Source organism: Panthera onca, chromosome A3, assembly GCF_046562875.1.
Source record: "Panthera onca isolate mPanOnc1 chromosome A3, mPanOnc1 haplotype 2, whole genome shotgun sequence".
Lineage (NCBI taxonomy): Eukaryota > Metazoa > Chordata > Mammalia > Carnivora > Felidae > Panthera > Panthera onca.
Genome location: NC_138341.1, coordinates 26,740,425 through 26,762,799, shown reverse-complemented (window position 1 = coordinate 26,762,799; position 22,375 = coordinate 26,740,425). Strand labels below are relative to the sequence as shown.

At 39.5% G+C, this 22,375-nt stretch overlaps 1 protein-coding gene across 1 annotated transcript in view; it reads right to left on the bottom strand.

Annotated features, from left to right (window-relative positions):
• TTC27 (tetratricopeptide repeat domain 27) overlaps window positions 1–22,375 on the bottom strand; it is a 176,911-nt gene that overhangs the window by 24,337 nt on the left and 130,199 nt on the right. The window contains exons 14-16 of the mRNA XM_078444804.2: window positions 16,460–16,558; window positions 12,353–12,405; window positions 6,052–6,217 (exon numbers count right to left, since the gene is read on the bottom strand). Of these exons, the coding sequence (XP_078300930.1) occupies window positions 6,052–6,217; window positions 12,353–12,405; window positions 16,460–16,558 (318 nt within the window). The remainder of the gene's footprint in view (window positions 1–6,051; window positions 6,218–12,352; window positions 12,406–16,459; window positions 16,559–22,375) is intronic.

Here is a 22,375-nt window from a genome sequence, read left to right as displayed (position 1 = left end):
GCAAGTTGCTCCTTATATCTAGATGTTATGTTCTCAAGAATATGTCTCCAAATCCAAATGTAAAAATCAAGCTAACAGCCTTAAGATCTGACATCTTCAAAAATGTTATTCAAAGTGCTTTCTTTAGGGGTGGCTGGGTGGCTCAGTTTGTTAAGCATCTGACTCTTGATTTCGGCTCACGTCATGATCTCATGGTCACGGGAATCGAACCCTGCATCAGACTTTGCGCTGAGAGAGTAGAGCCTGCTTGGGAGTCTCTCTCTCCCTCAATCTCTCTGCCCCTCCCCCGCCCAAGTGTGCACAAGCACATGCTCTCTCTCTCTAAATTAAATAAACATTAAAAAAAATAAGAATAAAAATTCAAAGCGCTTTGTTTATGAGCAATATTTCTCACAATATGCACGGTTCTTGGTGCTCCTGTGTGTGGCAGTGGGGCTACAGGAGGGAAGTCTCAGGAAGCCCAAAGCTGCCATTAATTGTTTCTAAAAACACTGAACTTTTATAGAAACTAATTTCAAACTCATTGAAATATTCATATACAGATGAAATACTACTGTACAATAGGAGTTGTGTTTCATATTCTGAATTTGAGGAACAAAGGAAGAATTAGAGGAAAAGAGATAAAATATCAGCTGGCCTCAAATTATTTTAAACTTACTTTAATTCCAGTGTGATTAACATACAGTGTTACACGTTTCAGGTGTACAATACAATGATTCAACAGCCTCATATGTTACAGTGCTCATCACGGATAAGTGTGTTCTTAATACCCTTCCTCTATTTCACCCATCCTCCCACCCACCTCACCTCTCCTAACCATTGGTTCGTTCTCTATAGGTAAGAGTGGTTTTTTATTTGTCTCTCTTTTTTCCCTTTGTTCAGTTGTTTTGTGAACAATGAGTGAAATCATACGGTATTTGTCTTTCTGTGACTGGCTTGTTTCACTTAGCATAATACATTCTAGCTCCATCCATGTTGCTGCAAATGGCAAGATTTCATTCTTTTTATGGCTGAGTAGTATTCCATTCTACATATATACACCACATCTTCTTTACCCATTCATCTATTGATGGGCACTTGGGTTGCTTCCATAATTTAGCTGTTGTAAATAACGTTGCAATAAACATTGCTACATGTATCCATTCAAATCAGCATTTTCGTATTGCTAGGGTAAATACCTGGTAGTGTGATAACTGGATCATAGGCTAGTTCTTTTTTAAACTTTTTTTTAATGTTTATTTATTTTTGAGAGAGAGACAGAGTGCGAGCAGGGGAGGGTCAAAGAAAGGGGGAGACACAGAATCTGACACAGGCTCCAAGCTCTGAGCTGTCAGCACACAGCCCGGCGCGGGGCTCAAACCCACGAACCACGAGATCGTGCCCTGAGCTGAAGTCAGACGCTTAACCGACTGAGCCACCCAGGCGCCCCTCTTTTTTTAAACTTTTTTGAAGAACCTCCATACTGTTTTCCACAGTGGCTGCACCAGTTTGCATTCCCACCAACAGTGCACGAGGGGTCCTTTTTCTCCATATCCTTGCCTTGTTGTTTAGTTGGCCATAAATTTAAACTAAATGCTAATAATTTTCTCCAGAAAGCCAAAAGATTTTCACTTAAATTCAGGATTAGAATATTTTAAATGAAAATCAGAACATGATTTTTCCATGGGTACAAATTCCTAATAATTAGATTTGCTGGAAGGAGTGAAAAGCTGCACGATCACCAAAATATGTTTGAAAAATCTAAGATAAAAGTTCAATCAAAGCATCTCACGGGTGCCCGGGTGGCTCCATCAGTTAAGTGGCTGACTTTGGCTCAGGTCGTGATCTCATGGTTCGTGAGTTCGAGCCCTGCGTCAGGCTCTGTGCTGACAGCTCAGAGCCTGGAACCTGCTGCAGATTCTGTGTTTCCCTCTCTCTCTGCCCCTCCCCTGCTCACACTCTGTCTTGATCTGTCTCTCCAAAATAAATAAAAATTTAAAAAAAAAATTTTTTTAAAGCATCTCAATTTGTGTCAGGAAAAGTTTCAGGTTTTGTTTTTTTTTTAAGATTTTTTTTCCTTTTCTGAAAAATGCTCAAAATGTATCTCTACGCATTCAGAATTGAGGCTTGTTAAATCGAAGGGGGAAAAAAGTAATCCTTTGTTATACATTAAGCTTTGTTTCTTCTTTAATTCTTCAGTAAAAACTTAAGAATACATTTTTACTTCAAAATGAATGGTATTGACTGAGAATTGCCCAGAATTCCCCAGAATAAAAAACTATTATGTGAGTCTCTTTATTCTTTCTTACAGGAGGTTCCCGAAAGATTTATGAGCGTGTGTTCTTACAATTCCAATGAACTGGATTCAGTATACAACAAGCCAAATCAACAACTGAAAGTTTTATCTTCAAAATCGACTAACTAAACTCAGATTATTTTTGCCAGTTTTCTCCTTGGTATTTGCTACTGTGACTACCAGTATATTATTCTAAGTGTCACCTCTCTCCCCACACTCTTACCCATACTCAAATACAGCAGTATTACTCTAGACATGTGCAAGAATTTTTTCCCTCCCAAGAGAGAAGAGAGAAGGACACTCCTAGGCTAGGAGTCGTAGAGGAACCGTAGGGACAGAAGAAAAACGTAAGTAAGATTCTCCAGCACGTTTCCGGCTAATTTAATTGCAGGAGACTGGAATGATCAAGGCTGAACCTACTTTACATCATCATCTTCAGTAAAGCAACTGTTTCATTTTTGTCTTGCCTTTCTTTCGGAATACAGGCCTGCCAGAGACAGGAGAGCTAGACAATCTGGCATACTGATACACCTAAGTCAACGAAAATCAGCAATATCCTGATGACTCGATAACTCTTTATGAGGTGGAAGTAACAGCTTTTGAGAACAATTTTTGAACAGTTATTTTTATTATCATTAGCTCCCTTAAAACAAGGGGGAAGACACATACGTATGTTGCAGAGTCCAACACACAAAACTACCCCATAAAGCTGTGCTGAGAACTGAGCTAATCCACGTCAAGTGCTTCGAAGGGTGTCTGACAATAAGCCCCCAGTAAAGGTTATTATTCCTCTACCATGTCCCACTTTGACCTGCTTTATGTGCCTTGGGAAGCACAGGAAAATAAGTGAGAGATAAAAGAGAAAAGTACCCCTCACTTCGATGCTTACGTACCATAACCCACCCAAGTCCATCTCTCACAGAAGGAGACAGGCCTAGACCTAGCCAGTTGGGCTCCTTACATAAAACCAACTCCAAGGGTGCCGAGCATAGAAGAGTGATCAGGATTTTCTCGGGAAAATCCAAAAAGCCAGTCTGGTAAGTCAATTATTACAATCCTTAGCAGATATGAAGGATTGCCATGAGTTAAAATATGGATTTGGAAGGGAAATCCCACTTGCATCCAAAAGAAAAGCAGATCAGTTAGAAGTTGGAGGCACGTGATGGAAGATTAATGGCATCGGACTGGCCAAGGAGCCAATTCTAAGACAATTCAGGGAGACGTGACATCTCCAGCAGCAACAGCAGCAGGACAGGAGAGCAGGTTGACAACTGGAGAAGCAACCCTTCTAGTCCAGGCAGGAGCGGGGCTTCATGCTCCTTTCCAACCCATGGTGGTTTATCCCGCCAAGCCCACGGGACTGCTCTACAGGCCCTTCCTGCTCTGACAGTTTGTAATTCTAAAGAATGCTGGAATTGAGCCAGCGGTGGTGTCTAAATGAGGAGTGTTGGATTTGAATGTTTGATGCACATTTTTTAAATGTGAAAGAAAAAACACACAGAAGTTATTTCAAGTATAAATTGGAATGAAATACCAATGTAAATTATTTACCTTCTCCCTGAGATTTTAGGAACAGCTTACACAATGCTTTCTAGTGAAGAAAGATCTTTGAAAAAATTACAGTTGAAGTAAACCAGAGATAAGTACTTTGGAATCTCTGCCCCATCCCAGTGGTTTGGTGACATATCAAGATCTGTTCACAGCCTCATTGGTGCCCTTTATCAACAGGCTAAGTGTAGAAGAAAAAGAGCTGCCTCAACAGAGGATGTCAGCTCTGTCAACAGGACACATATTAGGCTGCCAGGAAACCATGCAAACAGATTTGCTAGGGCTCCATTCCTCTCCAGGATGGAACATTCTGCCATGCCTCCATTCACATTTCAGTTGATCCATAAAATTCAAGTCCCTTCTTTCTATAATGGAAGGTCAGTGTACAATATTTAGCAAGGACAAAAGAAAGTGTAAGAAGAAGAAAACTAATTCAAAGGGGTTGACATACATCCTGGAAGTAGGTATGCTTCTACTCAAAGCCAAAAGACCTTTCAAGTGAACGGCTTAAAACCTGAGCCTTAAAGGAACTTGGCTGAGCTTGCGAGACCATGCATACATCAAGGGCTGGGAGTATAAGACAGGGCCCGTATAAGGTAAATTTCAGAACAGCTGGAGTACAGACAATAGGTCATAAAAATAGAGAGGTATTATCACACATTAGAAGTTACTTCTGGTTTTTTCATAATTCCAGCTTCAACATTTTAAATAGCATGTACCGATTCATGCAAAGTGTTGTATTTTCAAGCCCCCTGACTTTGTAACCCACAGGCTCCTGCACAGCCCTGTCTTTATACAGTCTTGACCTACAATTAAACCACAAGATCTTGTATATGTCATCCTGCTGGGTGACAAACTCAGTGGCTTCAAGTTTCCCATATTTTCTGAAAGGATCTAGTGTTTTTTGTACAGTGTTAGAGTCAACCATTCTGACTGCATCTCACCAAGAGGACAATTTCACTAAACACTGCAAAGAAAATGTTAGGCTTCATTTCTATATTGTTCAAAACATCTGAAAGTGGGCAGTAAATGCTTGTCCAATGAGGGAACAAATGAGAATGGGACTTGCTCCAGCTATTACACTGAGATAACCAAAGCAGTAAATCACACAAACATCATTCTATTTCATTTCTGCAAGCCCACTGTATATACATAAACCACATAACAGATTTCCTTAACTGAGTCACGGTAACATTCAGTCTGTGACTGCACAAACATATTTGACACTGGAATGCCAGAATACGTAATGAAGAATATTCAACTAGAGAAAAAACACTCGTTTTATACATTACATGTGTTCAACACAATTTTCCTGTGTATAGCCAAGGAAACAGTTTATATCATTCAGATGATTCTGGTCACCAATCCTGACGTGTGTGCGTACGTGCGCGCATGTACGCACATGTGCACACATGTGTGTAGGTCAGGGAGTTCCCCACACTACAAACTCAATTCCGACACGATCTACCTGGAGAGAACAGCAGATCCCACAGATTGAGGTCTGAGTCCTATACAAGCGCTGACCCCTCCTGCTCCCCACCTCCAATGCCAGTTCCAAGTCTCGGTCATCACCTGTGCTTTGTAAGTGGTTTCAACAACGCCCTCTTTGGGTTGGGCTAGTTTGTTAGAGCAGCTCAAAGAACTCCAAGAAACATTTTACTTACTAGATTACTGGTTTATTTTGAAAAGATGTAACTCAGAAACAGCCAGATGGAAGAGGTGCGTAGGGCAAAATATGTGGGAAAAGGCATGGTGCTTCCATGCTCTCTCAGGGTGTACCATTCTCCCTGTACCTCCATGTGTTCACCAAGCCAGAAGCTCTTCCAACCATATACTTCTGGGTTTTTACAGGAACTTAATCACAAAGACAAATTGATTAAATCACTGGCCATTGGTGATTGAGTTCAATCTCCAAACCCTCTCCCCTCCTAGGAGGTCATGGAGAAAGGGGGAATGGAGGTTATGGGACTAAAAGTCCCAACCCTCTAATCACATGACTGACTCCCTGGCAACCAACCCCATCCTTAAGGTGCTTTCCAAAAGTCACCTCATTCACTCAACAAAAGACACCTTTATGGCTGTCATCACTTAGGAAATTCCAAAGGTTTTTGGAGCTCTGTGCCAGAAACCAGAACCAAAACCAAATACATATTTAGTCAACATCACAATCATATAATCAAGCATTAACATCAATCACAAGTTGAAAAGTCAAAATATGAATGTCTTACCTGAACATCTTTGTATTTGTCTCGTAAGTCCAAGAGCCGGTGATAAGCTTTAATGGCTTCTGAAAATTCCCCAACATCAGTGCTAGTGAGAATGTAGTTTTCCCAGATTTGCCAATGTTCATAGTTGCACTTGAGGGCTTCTTGTAAAGTCCTAAAAGCTTTTACTCTATTAAAGACCAGATTTTAAAGAGAATAATAATGAATAATCATACCTAAATAAACTATGTAACTTAATGCATAAAATGTTAATGTGGACTTTCTGTCAGTCCTTAGTCATTCATGTTAGTACAGAATTTGAGACCCAAACAACCTCAAACCACCTCAAATTGGCCTACAAATTTTCTTTAATTTAAAAGGAGCAAGAAATTGCAAAACAAAACAGGTAGAAGTGCAACAAGGAAAGGGAGATGTAAATAAAAAGCAACTGGAAATTTTGGAATTGAAAGAGACATTAAAACAAATTTAAAAAACCCTCAATAGCTGACAAAAAACTAGAATGTACACAAAGAGAGAACTGATGAACTAACTGGAAGACAACAGTGAGAAATCTACATGGAATTCAGATTAAAAAATAAAAGAGTAATAAAGAGAAGAAAGAATGAGACATAAGGTTCAGATATACATTTGATAGACATGGCAGAGTAAACAGATAGATGCAGAAAATGTCTGGACACAATATTCAAAAAGATAATAGTTGAGAATTTTCCAGAACTGAACAAAGACCTAAATTCTATGATCAAAAGTATACTTTTGTACCGAATATTATAAATAAAGATAAACCAACACCTAGGTATACTGTACAAAATTTCAAAACATAAAGATAACTCCAGGGGCGCCTGGGTGGCTCAGTCAATTGAGCATTGGACTCTTGATTTCAGCTCGGGTCATGATCCCAGGGTCATGAGATGGACCCTCACATCAGGCTCCACACTGAGCGTGGAGCCTGCTTAAGATTCTCTCTCTCTCCCTCTGTCCCTCTCCCCTGCTTGCATGCTCGCTCTCTCTCTAAAATAAAAAAAAAAAATAAAAAATTAAGTAAAAATTTAAAAAGATAATCCTAAAACCTAAAAAAGCATGACAATGAGAGAATAGCAGATATTTCATTAGCAACAAAAGATGTAGAAGACAACAGAATAAAGCACTGCATGAAAATAATTGTCATGCCCCAAATTTTACAACCAGCTAAACTTACCACTCAAAAATAAGTGCAAAATCAAACACTTACAGATGTACAAAGACTAAGAAAGTTTACACCTTCTGCCCCTATCTTATAGAACCACTAAAGGACCTTCTCTTACAAAAATAAAAGGGAATTCAGCCAGAAAGAAAGGGATACAATAAATGATCAATGGTGAGAAAAGAAAGTGATGAAATATGTCATTACATTTAACTATTATTGAGAACAAAAATTACTAGTTGTTTGTGTAAAAAAAGTGAAACTGAAAGTATACAGACTATATTTTCTGAAATTAAATAAGAAATCAATACTAAATTGAAATATATGGAAACTTAACGATGCACGTCTAATAAAAAAGGAAACCACAGCAAGGGGAAAAAGAAACTCATATCAGAAAGTACAAAATATTTACGGGTGCCTGGATGCCTCAGTCGGTTAAGTGTCTGACTTTGGGTCAGGTCATGATCTCGAGGTTTGTGAGTTCGCCCCACCATTGGCGTCTCTTCTGTCAAAAATAAATCATCAAGGAGCTCCTGGGTGGCTCAGTCAGTTAAGCATCCGACTTTGGCTCAGGTCATGATCTCACAGTTTGTGAGTTCAAGCCCCTCATCTGGCTTTGTGCTGACAACTCGGAGCCTGGAGCCTGGAGCCTGCTTTGGATTCTAGGTCTCCTCTCTCTCTCTGCCCCTCCCTCACACGTGCTGTCTCTCTCTGCCTCTCTCTCTCAAAAATAATTTTTTAAAAATTCATCAAGAAAGTACAAAATACTTTGAACATAATGAAAATTACTATTTATCACCATCTGCAGGATATAGCTGAAGCAGTATGTAGCAGGAAATTTATGATCTTAAATGCATTTATTACAAAAAATGACATAATTAGTGAAAACATTCAACTTAATATGGTAGAAAATACCAAATAAACTTAAGAAAGAAGAAAATAATAAGAAAGTAAATATAAAGAAAAACTAGGGGCAACTGGCTGGCTCAGTTGGTGGAGCATGTGAGTCTTGATTTCGATGTTGTGAGTTTGAGCCCCACATTGGGTGTAGAGATTACTTAAAAATAAAATCTTTAAAAAAGACAAAAAAACAAAAAACAAAAGTAGAAATGATTAACAAAACCAAAAGCTGGTTCTTTGAAAAAAATAAAATAAAACAGACAAATGTCTAACTAAATTCCATTTAGAATAAAAGAAAATGGCACAAATAAGATTAATAATTTTTTGAAAAAAATCATAAAGAGAATGCTATGAACAAATAAAGATGAGCTAAAGAAATAGCCAAATAAATCAATTAAAGTTAAAAAAAAAAAGGCTAGGCAGTTTTACAGAAACGGTATAGCAAACCATAAAGTAATCCTTGTCTTATATAAGCCACTTCAGAAAAGAGAAAAAGACTATTAAAAACTTGATACTGACAAGGAAATCAACAGAACTTCATTTCACCTATTCGAAATGTTAAACATCTCATCCAACAAAAAGATTCTCAGGCTTTACTCAGCTGGCTGGATAAGACTCTGGTTCCTTTATGGATCATAAATGTTTTACTGGACAGTTACAGTAACCTCCTTCAAATGTATGCTACCAATCTCCTTTTCCAAAGCCATTTTGAGTTTGTTCATTTAAGACTACAAGGTCCACCTCCCTTTCCTTGCTGAGCCCCAGTGTTTCAACAAGGCATCTCCTCCTTGATGACTTCAAGGCAAATTCTGGAAGGGATAATGGAGGTTCTTCTGGTCATCCCAGGCCACTGCCCTGAGAATCACTCCCTGAAGCATTTGAAAAGAAGAATGGCCATGTCATAACAATTTACCTAGAGGTGTTATGGAACAGACTGACTGGCTTATCTCTTGGCCCACTAACCTTCATAGTTAAAAATGAAGGTACCCTTGCTGTAACACTTCTTCAAATTCAGCCTTAAACTGTTTGGGGAGGATGTGTGTATGTGTGTATGTGTGCATGTGTCTTTTTTCCTTTCTCTGTTGTACTCCCAGAGCCCACCTCCCATGTGGCAGCAACTGCCTTCAACAGTGGCGGACCATGCCTGGGGTTCTCCCATCCGTGTGGGGCTGGGTGAGGTCATCTTGCCGGAAAAGAACTCAACAGGTAGCAACCTAGGCAGGAGGATTATCCCTTCTCCTGCATGTCTTCTGGTCCTCTAACCTCAATTTCCAGGTCTCAACGTTTTTGCTATGAATTCTTTTCTAGTTAAGTATGGCCTCTTCACAAAGATCTTCAGTTCAGGATTCACTTATTAAGCCCAGAGTGGTTGTGACACTGCACTGTAAAAGTTATACAGGGGCGCCTGGGTGGCTCAGTCAGTTAAGCGTCCGACTTCAGCTCAGGTCATGATCTCATGGTCTGTGAGTTCGAGCCCCACGTCGGGCTCTGTGCTGGCAGCTCATAGCCTGGATCCTGCTTTGGATTCTATGTCTTTCTCTCTCCCTCTCTCTCCCTCCCTCCCTCCCTCTCCCCCTCCCCCACTCACGCTCTCTCTCAAAGAAAAAAAAAATGAATAAACATAAAAAAAATTTTTTTCAAGTTATACAGAAAGATGGAAGATTTTCCCAAAGGACATGACATCTAGGGAACCAGATGAAACAGCAAAAAGAGCACATTAGTGAAGAACCCCAAGAGAGGAAAGGGGCAGATGACATGGTTTGAAGGGTTCCTTTTAGGCATGGATAGAATTCTTTTGAGAGGAGCGGTCATAATTTACCCCTGAAGTAACAATCTCACGAGTCAAAAATGAGTCACGTCTGGAACAGCAGCAAAGAAAGGAAAGAGCAAAAAGGCAACAATAAAGCAGTGATTCACCTCTGACCTTACAACCCCACTTTTACACAAAAACCTATTTACGGAGCTGCAGGAAGACAAGAAAGTGTCAAAAAGAAGTCAAACAATGTGAGGAACCCCTACGAGAAAAAGAGGAATGCTCAGGGCTAGTGGGCTGAAGAGAAGGTACATACAAGAGCCTCACTACATACAAAATTATCAGGGTTACCAGAAAAAACCACTGAGATCACTCTACAACTATGACAGGGATTTCCCCTGCCCTTGCTTTAAACCAAAAGGGTCCCCAGGGAATTTTAACACAATCAGTTGCAATCAAGAACATAGTATTATTTTCCGAAGACAGCAGTAGAAAAAACAGTACTTTATTTATGTAGTTTGTCATCCAAGGGCAGCAGAAGCATTTCATGATCTCTATGTAATGTGGATTTAATGATATCTTCAGAAGTATCTTGCGAATCCACAAAGAAAAATTAAATTAAGCTTGAAAATAAAGCCAAATGAAAATGGAAATAGATCCATCCTTTCCTTCACTTACTAGTAAACTCTGGCAACAGAAACCCTGTCTCTTCCCTTTCCTTGGCTTTCTGTGGCCAGTCAATAAGGCCATTTGGTTGTCCCCTTTATAAACTGGCATCGGCCCCTTCTTTTTCCAGGCTAGTTATCTCCTGCCTGGACTGTTACAACAGCTGTCTCCTGATTGGGTTCCCAGCCCCCAGTTTCCTCTCCAGTCTGTCTCACACTGCCACCAGATAAATCTTCCCCAAAAGCTTCTTTCTTCATGAACTTCCCTCCCCCCCCACCCCACCCACCCCCGAAATCTCTGGCTTCCTACTGCCAACAGGATAGTCTCAACTTGTTAGTCAAATCATCAAAACGCACTGCCATTTGACTCCAACCTTCCCTCTCCCTAGAGACCTCACTATAATCTATAGTTGGTATAGTTTACTTGTTCTGCATATGATCACATTTCTCTTGCCTGAGAGGCTTTCCTCTGTCCATCTACCCATTCTTCACATTTTAGCTTGAGTCCAACATTCTCTCAGAAGTGTTCCTGAACCAGGACCATAATCCTTTTCTCTTCTGAGACCTACAGAGAGTGCCTGGCATAGAATGAGTGTTCTAGGGGCGACTGGGGGGCTGTCAGCTAAGAGATGGATTCTAGACTTCAGCTTGGATCAGGATCTCACAGTTCATGAGTTCGAGCCCCACATCGGTGCAGCCTGCTTGGTATTCTGTCTCCCTCTCTCTCTGCCACTCCCCCACTTTCTCTCTATATCTCTACCAAAATAAATAAAAATAAACTTAAAAAAGAATGAGTGTTCCACGAATGTCACTATTATTAGAGCTCTTTGGTTTTTTTTTTAATTTTTTTAATGTTTATTTATTACTGAGAGAGAGAGAGAGAGAGAGAGAGCGAGCGAGCATGAGTGGAGGAGGGGCAAAGAGAGAGGGAGACACAGAATCTGAAGCAGGCTCCAGGCTTCAAACTGACAGCACAGAGCCCGACGTGGGGCTTGAACTCACAAACAACAAGATCGTGATCTGAGCCGAAGTCAGACGTTTAACCAACTGAGCCACCCAGGTGCCCTATTATAGCTCTTTTTGTATTTCCCATTTGATATTTACAATATACTACTTCTTTAAAAAATTTTTTAATGTTTATTTATTTTTGAGAGCGACAAAGAGCGTGAGCAAGGAAGGGGGAGGGGCAGAGAAAGAGGGAGACACAGATTCCGAAGCAGGCTCCAGGCTCTGAGCTGTCACCACACAGCCCGACGCAGGGCTCAAACTCACATACGTGAGATCATGACCTGAGCAGAAGTCAGACACTTAACCAACTAAGCCACCCAGGTGCCCCTACCACATACTAGTTCTAACGCTAATCAATTTTTAAAATAATACAGTGATATTTTATTTCTTCAATCTATAATTCCTGAAGACATTGGTTCATACTTATATTTCTCAGTAATATCTAGTACACATCAAGCAATTGATATGAATCTATCAATGAAGTTGACTAACTAAAGGCATGCTTACTTTTATCATGCAATGAAATTTAGGATGTAAAACTTCAGTATCAAATAAAGATTCCAAATAATATTTCTTTTTTTATTACATGGTAAGTGTTTTCACGAAATAAGCTACGTTTAGAATTCAAATGGCTATATTAAGTCATTCTAATTCAAAGACATGGATGGGCAAGAGGAAAAGAAGGAAGGCACAACGTTCAGTGTTCAGTGGAAGAAAATCTCATTTGTTAAAAAAAAATTTTTTTTGAACTCACTCATTTTGGAAACTGAGTTCTTCATATTTGTCTCATGTACTTACTTTTGTTTCAATCGGATATAGGAAGTTGACAAATTGTTCCAAGCTTCAGCATTCTGAAATGATTGGGAATCCAGTTATACACCACTCTCATTTCGGTAAAATAACTGCTACCACCCAAAGTAGAACATATTTTCCGAGTCCAAGATGTGCTCTTTACAATCAGACTTGTCAATAAGGAATGTTCGAGTTGTAGGAGAAAATTCAATGAATTAAACTTCACTTGTATAATTTCAAACAAAAATGGTCAGCAAATTGACACAACTCTTACAGCACTAATTTGGAACTTAGCTAAGATTTTATTTACAAATTTAGATTTCCAAAATAACTGGACAATTTGCAACATAATTTACATAATATTTAGATTGATTACAAATCCAAGGCTATGCAGAATATTGTTTTTCATACCTTTTAAAATATTTATTGATTTTTTAGAGAGAGAGCATGAGTGGGGGAGGTAGAGACAGAGGGGGGGATAGAGGATCCGAAGGGGCTCCGTGCTGGTAGCTTACAGCCCCGATGCGGGGCTTGAACTCATGAACCATGAGATCACGACCTAAGCCAAAGTTGGATGCTCAACTGACTGAGCTACCCCGGCGCCCCTGCTTTTCATATATTGAAAGGCTTTGCTATTTTACCATCATCCTTCTTCAGATAGGAGAATAAAGGAGTATGTGTTCTCCAGTGTTATTCCTACATATTTCATCAATCAAACATATTTCTTTCCCTATTCCTCTGTGCAATGACAAAAATAAATTAAAGCCATTGCACGAATGTTGATTCTAACAAGAACGATATGAATTATGCTTGTTCCTCTTTGTTGAGCTTTTTACAAAATATACAGTGTATAGTTTTCAGGTTCCAAATGTATGATTTAAAAATCAAGTGGCAATGGACCTCTGCTTGCAGACATAGCACAGTTAGTACCAGGCTAGCCTTGTTACAATAAAAAGCTACAAACTGGACAAAATTTAGGAAACAACTGTTTCTGAGAAGTTGGACAACAAGCAGCAAGGAACTGTGACCCTTAAGAGAAGGTAAACTGAGATATCTCAACAATCAACCTACACCTCCATCTAGAGGCACTTTCAGGACTGCAGCACAGGGAGGAAAAAAATCAAACGAAGCAAGTCTTACTGAGATTAAGAAAAAGAGATCAAAGGCTCCTGGGTGGCTCAGTTGGTTAAGCAACCAACTCAGCTGGTTAAGCATCTTGATTTCAGCTCAGGTCACGATCTCAAGGTTGTGAGATGGAGCCCCATGTTGGGCTCCACACTAAGCAAGGAAACTGCTTGAGTCTCTCTCTCTCTCTGTCTTTCTCTCTGTCTCTCTCTCTCTGCTTCCCTGATCATGCACACATGTATGTTCGCTCTCTCTCTCTCAAGAAAAAAAAGATTAGAGTTCAGGGCTCAAATGTCGGCTAGAATTTGCAGGGCAAAAAAAAAAAAACAAAAAAAACAAAAAAAACAAAAAAAAAACAAAAAAAAAAAACAGGGAAATGAGATCCGTGCAGAGAATAAGCTTCAGAAATCTCAATAAGTATCTCTGTGGGTCCTTGGCTGAATGTTAAGCTATACGTGCTCAGGGCAAAACTTCTTGAGGCCAAGCAGAGAACAACTGCCAGAGAGCTGTGAGCTGAACAGACATTCTGGAGGCCACACAATGCTAGGAGCTGTTCAAGTTCCAACCAACCAGAGTGGAGAACTGTTATTGATCACACATGGGATTAAGGTCAGCCACCAAAAGCTTACACCTCAGAGAAGCGTGATTACAACCCCAGAATAAGGACAATGCAACACCCACCCTAACAAAGCTTAAAATGAAGATGATCCACAAGTAAATTAGACAAATGCCAAAATAAAGTTCTACTTTCCTTGAGGGAAAACAACAAAACCCAGGAACTCAACAACACAGCATCCATGGTGTGTAGGATACAATTAAAACTCTTGACAGACGTGCAAACGAGCAAGAAAATTCATCCACAGCTGAAGGAAAAATTAGTAGAAACAGAGAAATGAAAGAGATGTAGGAATAACCAAAGGCTTCAAAATAGTTGTTCTTAATACGAAGATTTGAAGAAGACATGAACACAGTAAGGGAACAACTTGGGAGTCTCAGAAACATGAAAACTGTAAAAAGGACTAAAGAAAACACATTATCTGAAATGATGCACAGCCTTCTTAAATTGAGAAATAACTGCTATATAACACTGTCTCATTTTTAGGTGTGTAATTGATGATTTCATACATTTATATACTGTAAAACGATCACTGTAATAAGTTTAGTCAACATCCACCAACCACATAAGGTGTGATGAGTTTAATAAACAGATTTAACAGCAGATTGGACATAAATGTCAGAGCTAAAAGAATAAAACTCTTAGAAGAAAAGATAGGGGTAAATCTTCATGACCTTAAATCTGGCAATGGATTCTTACATATGACCCCAAACACATGAGCAATAAGAGAAAAAAACAGATAAGTTGGGGCTCATCTAAACTAAAAACTGTTGTATCTCAAAAGGCACCATCAAGAAAGTGAAAAACAGGTACAGAATGGGAGAAAATATTTGCAAATCATATATCTGATATGGGTCTTGTATCTAGGATGTATAAAGAACACCTATAAACTCAACAATAAAAAGACAACTAACCCAATTTAAAACTGGGCAAAGGATGTCAACAAACAAATATTTTTCTAAAGATGAATGGACACAAATGGCCAATAAGCATATGGAAAGATGCTCAACATCACTAGCCATCAGGGAAATGGAAAATGAAGCCACAACAAGATCCCACCTCCAAGGATGACTAGAATCAATAAGACAGATAATAACAAGAGCTACCAAAGTGTGGAGAAACGGGAACCCCCATACATTGCTGGTGGGGATGTAAAATGGTGATTTAGAAAACAGTCTGACAGTTTCTCAAAATCTTGAACACAAAGCTAACATACCCAGTAACTCTACTAGTAGGCACATACCTAAGAGAAATAGAATCATATATCTGTGATTCTATTTATTTACACAAAAATCTATTTATTTACACAAAATAAATCTATAAATCTATTTATTTTCACAAAAACTGTAAATGACTATTAAAATAGCCAAAAAATGGAAACAATTCAAACGTCCAACAATGTAAGAGTACGTAACATGATACGCCCATATAACGGACTATTAGTTGGCCGTAAAACGGAAAGAAGTACTGATGTGTGCAACAACGTGGGTGAACTGGGAAAACACTGATCAAAGTGAAAGAGGCCACAAGAGACCGCATAGCATAGGATTCCATGTATAGGAAGTGTCCGGAACAGGCAAAGCCACATTAGTGGTTGCCTGGGGCATGGCGTGGAGGGTAATGAGTGGAAGGCGTTTGGAAGAAATGAGGAATGCCTACTAATGAGTACAGGGGGGTTCTTTTTATGATAATAAAAATGTTCTAAAATTGATTGTGGTGACAGTCACACAATGCTGAATATACCAAGAAATCACTGAATTTTACCTTTGAATGGAGGAACTACATGATATGTGAATTATTTATCATCTCAGTGAAACTATTAACTATTAAAGGACTGTAAACTAAAAGAACTTTCTAATAATGCAATGAACATAGGCAGCACATGTTACTGAATGATAGAATAGATGCGACATTTTGCTATATACTTAAGTATAATTTTAACTAAAAAACTGTTGTATGAAACTTATTTTCCATGAATAAGTTAGTTATTATAAGAAAAAACTTATTTCTAGATTTATAAATAATTTACCTTAATGTGTGACTTTCTGTCAAAGGTATATTTTCTTCCAATTGGTTTTCTTTTTATTTTAACATAAAATAATAGAAAATTTGAATTTTTTTCCATCTTTTATCTTTTTTTTTTATTGTGATAAGAACCCTTAACATGAGATCTACCCTCTCTCCAAAATTGTAAGTACACAACACAGTACGGTTAACCACAGGCACAATGTTGAACAGCAGATCTCTAGAATCTATTCATTCTGTATAACTGAAACTGTGTACCCACAGGAATTACTGAACTACAGTACAATTCAAGTAACTCAGAGAATATCCCAGAGCTGTGAGAAGAGGAGGAGACCCAACAAACTCACATCGGGTTCTAGAGTCACACAGCGCTGAAATGCCTTCGCCGAACCTGCATAGTCTTCCAAGGCCAAACAGGCACAGCCAAGAGAAAACCACACCCCGAGCTGCAAAGACAAAAAAGCCAAAGTCATGCAAGCACATACAGACATCTATAGGATATTTATCTTACATTTTACATTAGTTTCAATGTATGAAATTTAGTAACAGAGGTGAATTTCTTCATAGAGTTTTCAAAGCTAACACAACACCAAAAGCATGTGCAATATCACTGCATGTCTTTTGCTGAGAAACACCATTCTTTGTGTTAACCAAACGCCATAAATGCAATCAAGAGCTCTGTCTATAAACCCTGATAGTACCAATTTGGGATTAATCTAACATTTTTAGTGAGTATCAACTATGTCAAAAGTTTACAAAGTATTGGGGCCCCTGGGTGGTTCGGTTGGTTAAGCGTCCGACTTTGGCTCAGGTCATAAGTTGGGGCTCATAGCCCGTTGAGTTAGAGCCCTGCGTCAGGCTCTGTGCTGACAGCTCAGAGCCTGGAGCCTGCTTCAGATTCTGTGTCTCCTTCTCTCTCTGCTCCTCCTCCGCTAGCATTCTCTCTCTCAAAAATAAAATAGAAAGATAAAAAAAAATTTTAAGTATACAAAATATCAGAAAATTCACAACTGATAAATGTATAACAAACTTGAGAGGGGGAAAAAAAAAAAACCCAAAAAACTCTTGCTTTCATCTTCAAGTTAGACCACAAACAATTCTGCAGTTTAAACAAAAGTAACTGCTCTACCATGTATCTGCTTGGGCATGCCTGAAAATAATGTAGAAAAAGCGGGCTGAGAATCTGGATTGCCAAATAGTCATTCAAAATGGAAATCCTGACTTAAGTCAGTAAGACGTATGAGCACAGAGATTTCGAAAGAAAAAAATAAATAAAATTAAAAAAAAAAAACAGGTGAATGAGGAAGTAGCTATTGAAATTACAAAAGAATTCTTCGTATCACAGGGCTTCCTTAAAATTCAATAGCCTCTATCAAAAGGAAGATAAAACTGATAAAAATTTCAATGAAATTGGTCAGAAATGCAGCTGTTTCAAGGCAAGTTTGCTTTTCTTCTGGATACGGTCAGTAAGGGCAGCAGCAGAATGTAGCCTATTCGGTTCACGGACTCCCAGGACAAAGGCAGGGAGCAGGCAGACAGGTCTGGTGGCACCCTTCAGGGTGGGAAAGGAAATCAGGTGCTCTGTTATCTGCCCGTAGCCTTCCACAGAGACAGCGCAGGAGGCGCCCCCACATCCCTCCTCCCCCCAGCCATTTTCACAAAACTTGTTCCATATGGCTAGTTGGGGCCTGAACGGTTTTTAAGCAGATAAAGATTTTTAGCCGATAATTAGAGATAAGGCTTAAAAAGCAAACATCCTTGGGCAATTTAACACTTTGCCTTGAATTCACAAGAGGCTATAAATAACTGCTATCAGGAGCCTTTATGGAGAACAGATTTTGTTAGAGGAATAGGTAAGGACTGAAAAGAGGGTGGGTGTGTGTTTGGTGGGAGGGGGGAGAAGGTAGAGATACCAGGTTGAAGCAAAGTTAGTTCACTTTACTGAATCAAGGGGCTAACAGCACTTGAAAAGAGACCTCATTACACTTTCCTTTCATCAGTTATTTACAGAATCTAGAGACCAAACCATACTCACTAAATATAATATATTCTGAGCTCACCTAAAGTCTGATGCTAACTTATAAACAATATATAAAACAAGCTCTCTAACTTCTAACCAATGTGTAAGTTACAAAATCTGTCTTATATTTCATCAGGTATAAGGTACACCTGTTTTTCACCATTTAACAGTTCTGAAATAGATCCAACAGCTTTGTCAGAGTTTATTGGAGGCATTTTATTTTCTATACAAGGTGGCACTTAAAATAAATGTGCCTCTTACAACTGATGGTATCTTATATCCAATGAATTATGGTTACAAGTTTACTTGGAAGAAGGGATACCTCATTCTGGGACTAAAGGAAGAACAATGAAAATTACACTCAAAGTTCTCAAAACCCATGTGCCGTGCTTGCTTTCTGCAAATAAACTTCCCACAAAATTATTTCACAAGTGTCATTATTTAAAAAAAAAAAAAAAGTAAGTGTAAATTCAAGATGTAAATAAAGAACTTTATTTTTCAATCCACCTGGCAAGACAAAGGTTACAAATCTAAAATTAGCAATTACTCATAGCTCTAAAACAAGCTGGTAATGAGATTATTATTTACCTTTAAGGTTTTGAAAGAAGTCAATGTTTTGTAACTAGTGTCTTAAAACCAAAATAAATTTAATGAAAATCAGGCTGATGACTTCATTTAATATATAGTATTATGGTTCTCTCTCTTTTTTTTACTCTTGGTCATTTGTGTTGTTTTAATAATTTGCATGTGAAGGAAAATTCTAGGACCATTAACTGCTAGTAGATTTCCATCTGTTGATAAGATATAATTACATGGGAGATGGTTTTTGCACACACCCTATTCTTTGAAATCATGAAATGGCTTTTTAAAAAACAAACTCAAGGATCTTCTAATTGCTTGTAGCTGACACACTAAACCATAAATAATACATTCAGATGTTTCTCCATTGAGGTCCTCAGGATTTGGAGGACGAAGGAGAATATTTGGTGCCTCTTTTACTTTTTTCGTTTTTAACGATTACTTAAACGATTAATGCCAATAGTGCATCAAGATGCCAGTCAGGCTCTTAAGAACAGAACATCATGGGACACCTAGGTTAAGCATCCGACTCTTGACTGTGGCTCAGGACATGATCTCATGGTTCATGAAATCAAGCCCCAACCATGGGCTCTGCGTTGAGCATGGAGCCTTCTTGAGATTCTCCCTCTCCTTCTCTCTCTCTGTCCCTCCCCTGCTCAGACACACACACTCTCTCTCTCTCAAAATAAATAAACATTAAAAAAAAAAAAAAGAAACGTATTTAAAAGAAAAAAGCACATCGTAAGAGAAAAAAATCAAAAGCCTCCGAAAAACCTTAATAGATGATTCTCCAAATTAAAATTGTATATGCTTGAGTACGAAAGACCTCTCTACCTTTCAGTCCAGTACAATCAGGTGGGGATATGATGTTAGCCTCACCACTTTTTCTAGAAGCTACACTTAAAAAGTAAAAAGGGGGATATGTAGCTGGCTCAGTCAGTGGAGCATGCGACTCTTGATATCAGGGCTGTGAGTTCAAGCCCCACGTTGGATGTAGAGATCTTAAAAAAAAAAAAATCTAGGTCCTCTGACAGAGACCCTTGCTTGGGCTCCTACCTTTCACATGCTATATATAGCCTCTCTTGTTCCTCTCTATACAATGGCAATCAGAATAATTAGCACTTAGTGAGCAGCTACTATGTGTGCCAAGCACTGACATCAGGAGCTTTCCATACATTACCTCAGTTCTTCTTCACGGGACCCTCTCCAGGTAGTAAATATTACCCTACTACTTCCTCCTCATTAGAGAGATGACGATTGGCCACAGAGTCAGTCCCTGACAGAGCAGAGATCTGACCCAGTCGGCGGGACTGCAGAGCCCACGTCTTCTCCACGTGGCCACCCTGTCTCCCACTGTACCATCTGTCCACACACAGCCATGATTGATGGCAATCCCATCCTCGTCACCAATGACGCAAGACAGGAAAAAAAGAACGGTTAACATGGGCTGGGAAAACCCAGGAGATCAAATGTTTCAGAACTGGAGCATATCCACCCCCGCAAAAGCTCTCCCAATTAGGCAAGTGGACAGAGGTGAGGCACAAGAATGGATGACCATGTTTAGTTGGAGGGGAGGGCTGAAAGGCAAACCCTCGTCAGAGGGACTGGGCAAGAATGGAGAAACAACCATCGGGTAGAGAGGCTCCGGTTGAGATTTCTGTAGTGTTTATTCCAGCACAAACTGTGAGGCCGGCTGCTCATAGGAAGGGCAAAGATCTTTAGAAGTGGACAGTCTAGCTTTTTCTCTGAGGGAGCCAATACAGAAACACTAATGCAGGCCAATTATTTATTTTGAATATGATGATATATGCACTTAAAGAATGGTTTAAAATTATTTTAAAAATAAGAAAGAACAAGACTGATTGAGAACGTGGTCTCTGAGTTTCCCTCACAAAGCCCCTTAGAGAAACAGTGGAACAGAGGGGAAGACGGATGACTGAGATTCAAGAGGCTCTGAGTAACTTAACCTCTGGGTCTCCGTCACCCAAATGTTAAATGGGGATCTGAGGAAGCAAACACCCAAGATTCTGAAAACCCAGAGGTGACAGGCTTCAAAGGCACCTTAGTGCCATCTAGTGGCAAAGTAAGTACCCTGGCGACACAAACCGGAGAATCCGCAGGTTTGAAGAGTCTGGAGGGAATCAATTCATTTAGAAGCCTTAGAAATCAATTCAAAAGAGGCAGAGGGGAAAACAAGGCCTAGAGAGGAAGTAATCTGCCTAGAGCCACACAATGCACACAATGGCTCCTGGTTCCTGGTGTGCAACAGGTGTGGTGAACACAGAGACCACAATACATTAGCCTCAAAAATTAAAATAGAAATCAAAGTTAAAAAAAAAAAAAAAAAAGGAATTAAACAGTTTGCTACTCCGAGGGCTAACAAAGACTAAGCACCACTAGGCAAAGGGTGTGGATTATTTTTACAATAAAAAAGTTAATTTGGGGCACCTGGGTGGCTCAGTCAGTTAAGCGTTCGACTTCAGCTCAGGGCATGATCTCACAGTTCGTGGGTTTGAGCCCCATATCAGGCTCTGTGCTGACAACTCGGAGCCTGACGCCTGCTTCAGATTCTGTCTCCTTCTCTCTCTCTGTCCCTCTCCCGCTCACATTGTCTCTCTCTCTGTCTTTCAAAAATGAATAGACGTTAAAAAAATTTTTTTAAGTTAATTTTTACAGGAGTCTTAAAGTACATTCATGCTAGGTACCATTTGCTTATGTATTACAATTTTCTTTCTTAAATGAAGAGTCTACTGCTCAAATCTACTTCCTCCTCAAAGCTTCTGCAGAAGAAATAATCAGCAGCTTCACATTTTTGCTAAATTTCCTTACAGGATTGACTGTTTGAATTTTTTTTTTTATGTCATGTAAAACGTTCAACATGTTATAACGAATCCTAAAGCCAAGCCATGCTCTCTATCCCTCCTTTCCACGTCCCTGACTCATTCCCATGACCCCCAAATTCAGATAAGTTGTTGAATGTGGTTTCCTTAAACAGGAAATGACCCAAGACAAATCCAAGAGCGATACCAATGTTCTTTGGTAACAGCTTTTTTCTAAAGTAATGCTTGGTGCTCATATTCTTTAAAAATGTGCACCACCAACTCTTTCATAACCAAATTTCTCATATCCTCCCTAAGGAAACACAAGGCCCAGGCTGCCAGCTTCTCTCTCTCTCTAAAGGAAAAATTTCCTCTATTTCAGTGTCTTGCTTAAACTACAGGATCAGGGCGCCTAGGTGCTCAGTCAGATAAGCATCCAACTTGACTCGGGTCATGATCTCAGGGTTCCTGGGATAGAGCCCCCCATTGGGCTCTGTGCTGACAGCTCAGAGCCCAGGGCCTGCTTCAGATTCTGTGTCTCCCTTTCTCTCTGCCCCTCCCCTACTCACACTCTGTCTCTCTCTCAAAACTAAACACTTAAAAAATAATTGGGGCGCCTGGGTGGCGCAGTCGGTTAAAGCGTCCGACTTCAGCCAGGTCACGATCTCGCGGTCCGTGAGTTCGAGCCCCGCGTCAGGCTCTGGGCTGATGGCTCGGAGCCTGGAGCCTGTTTCTGATTCTGTGTCTCCCTCTCTCTCTGCCCCTCCCCGGTTCATGCTCTGTCTCTCTCTGTCCCAAAAATAAATAAAAAAAAGTTGAAAAAAAAAAAAATTAAAAAAAAAATA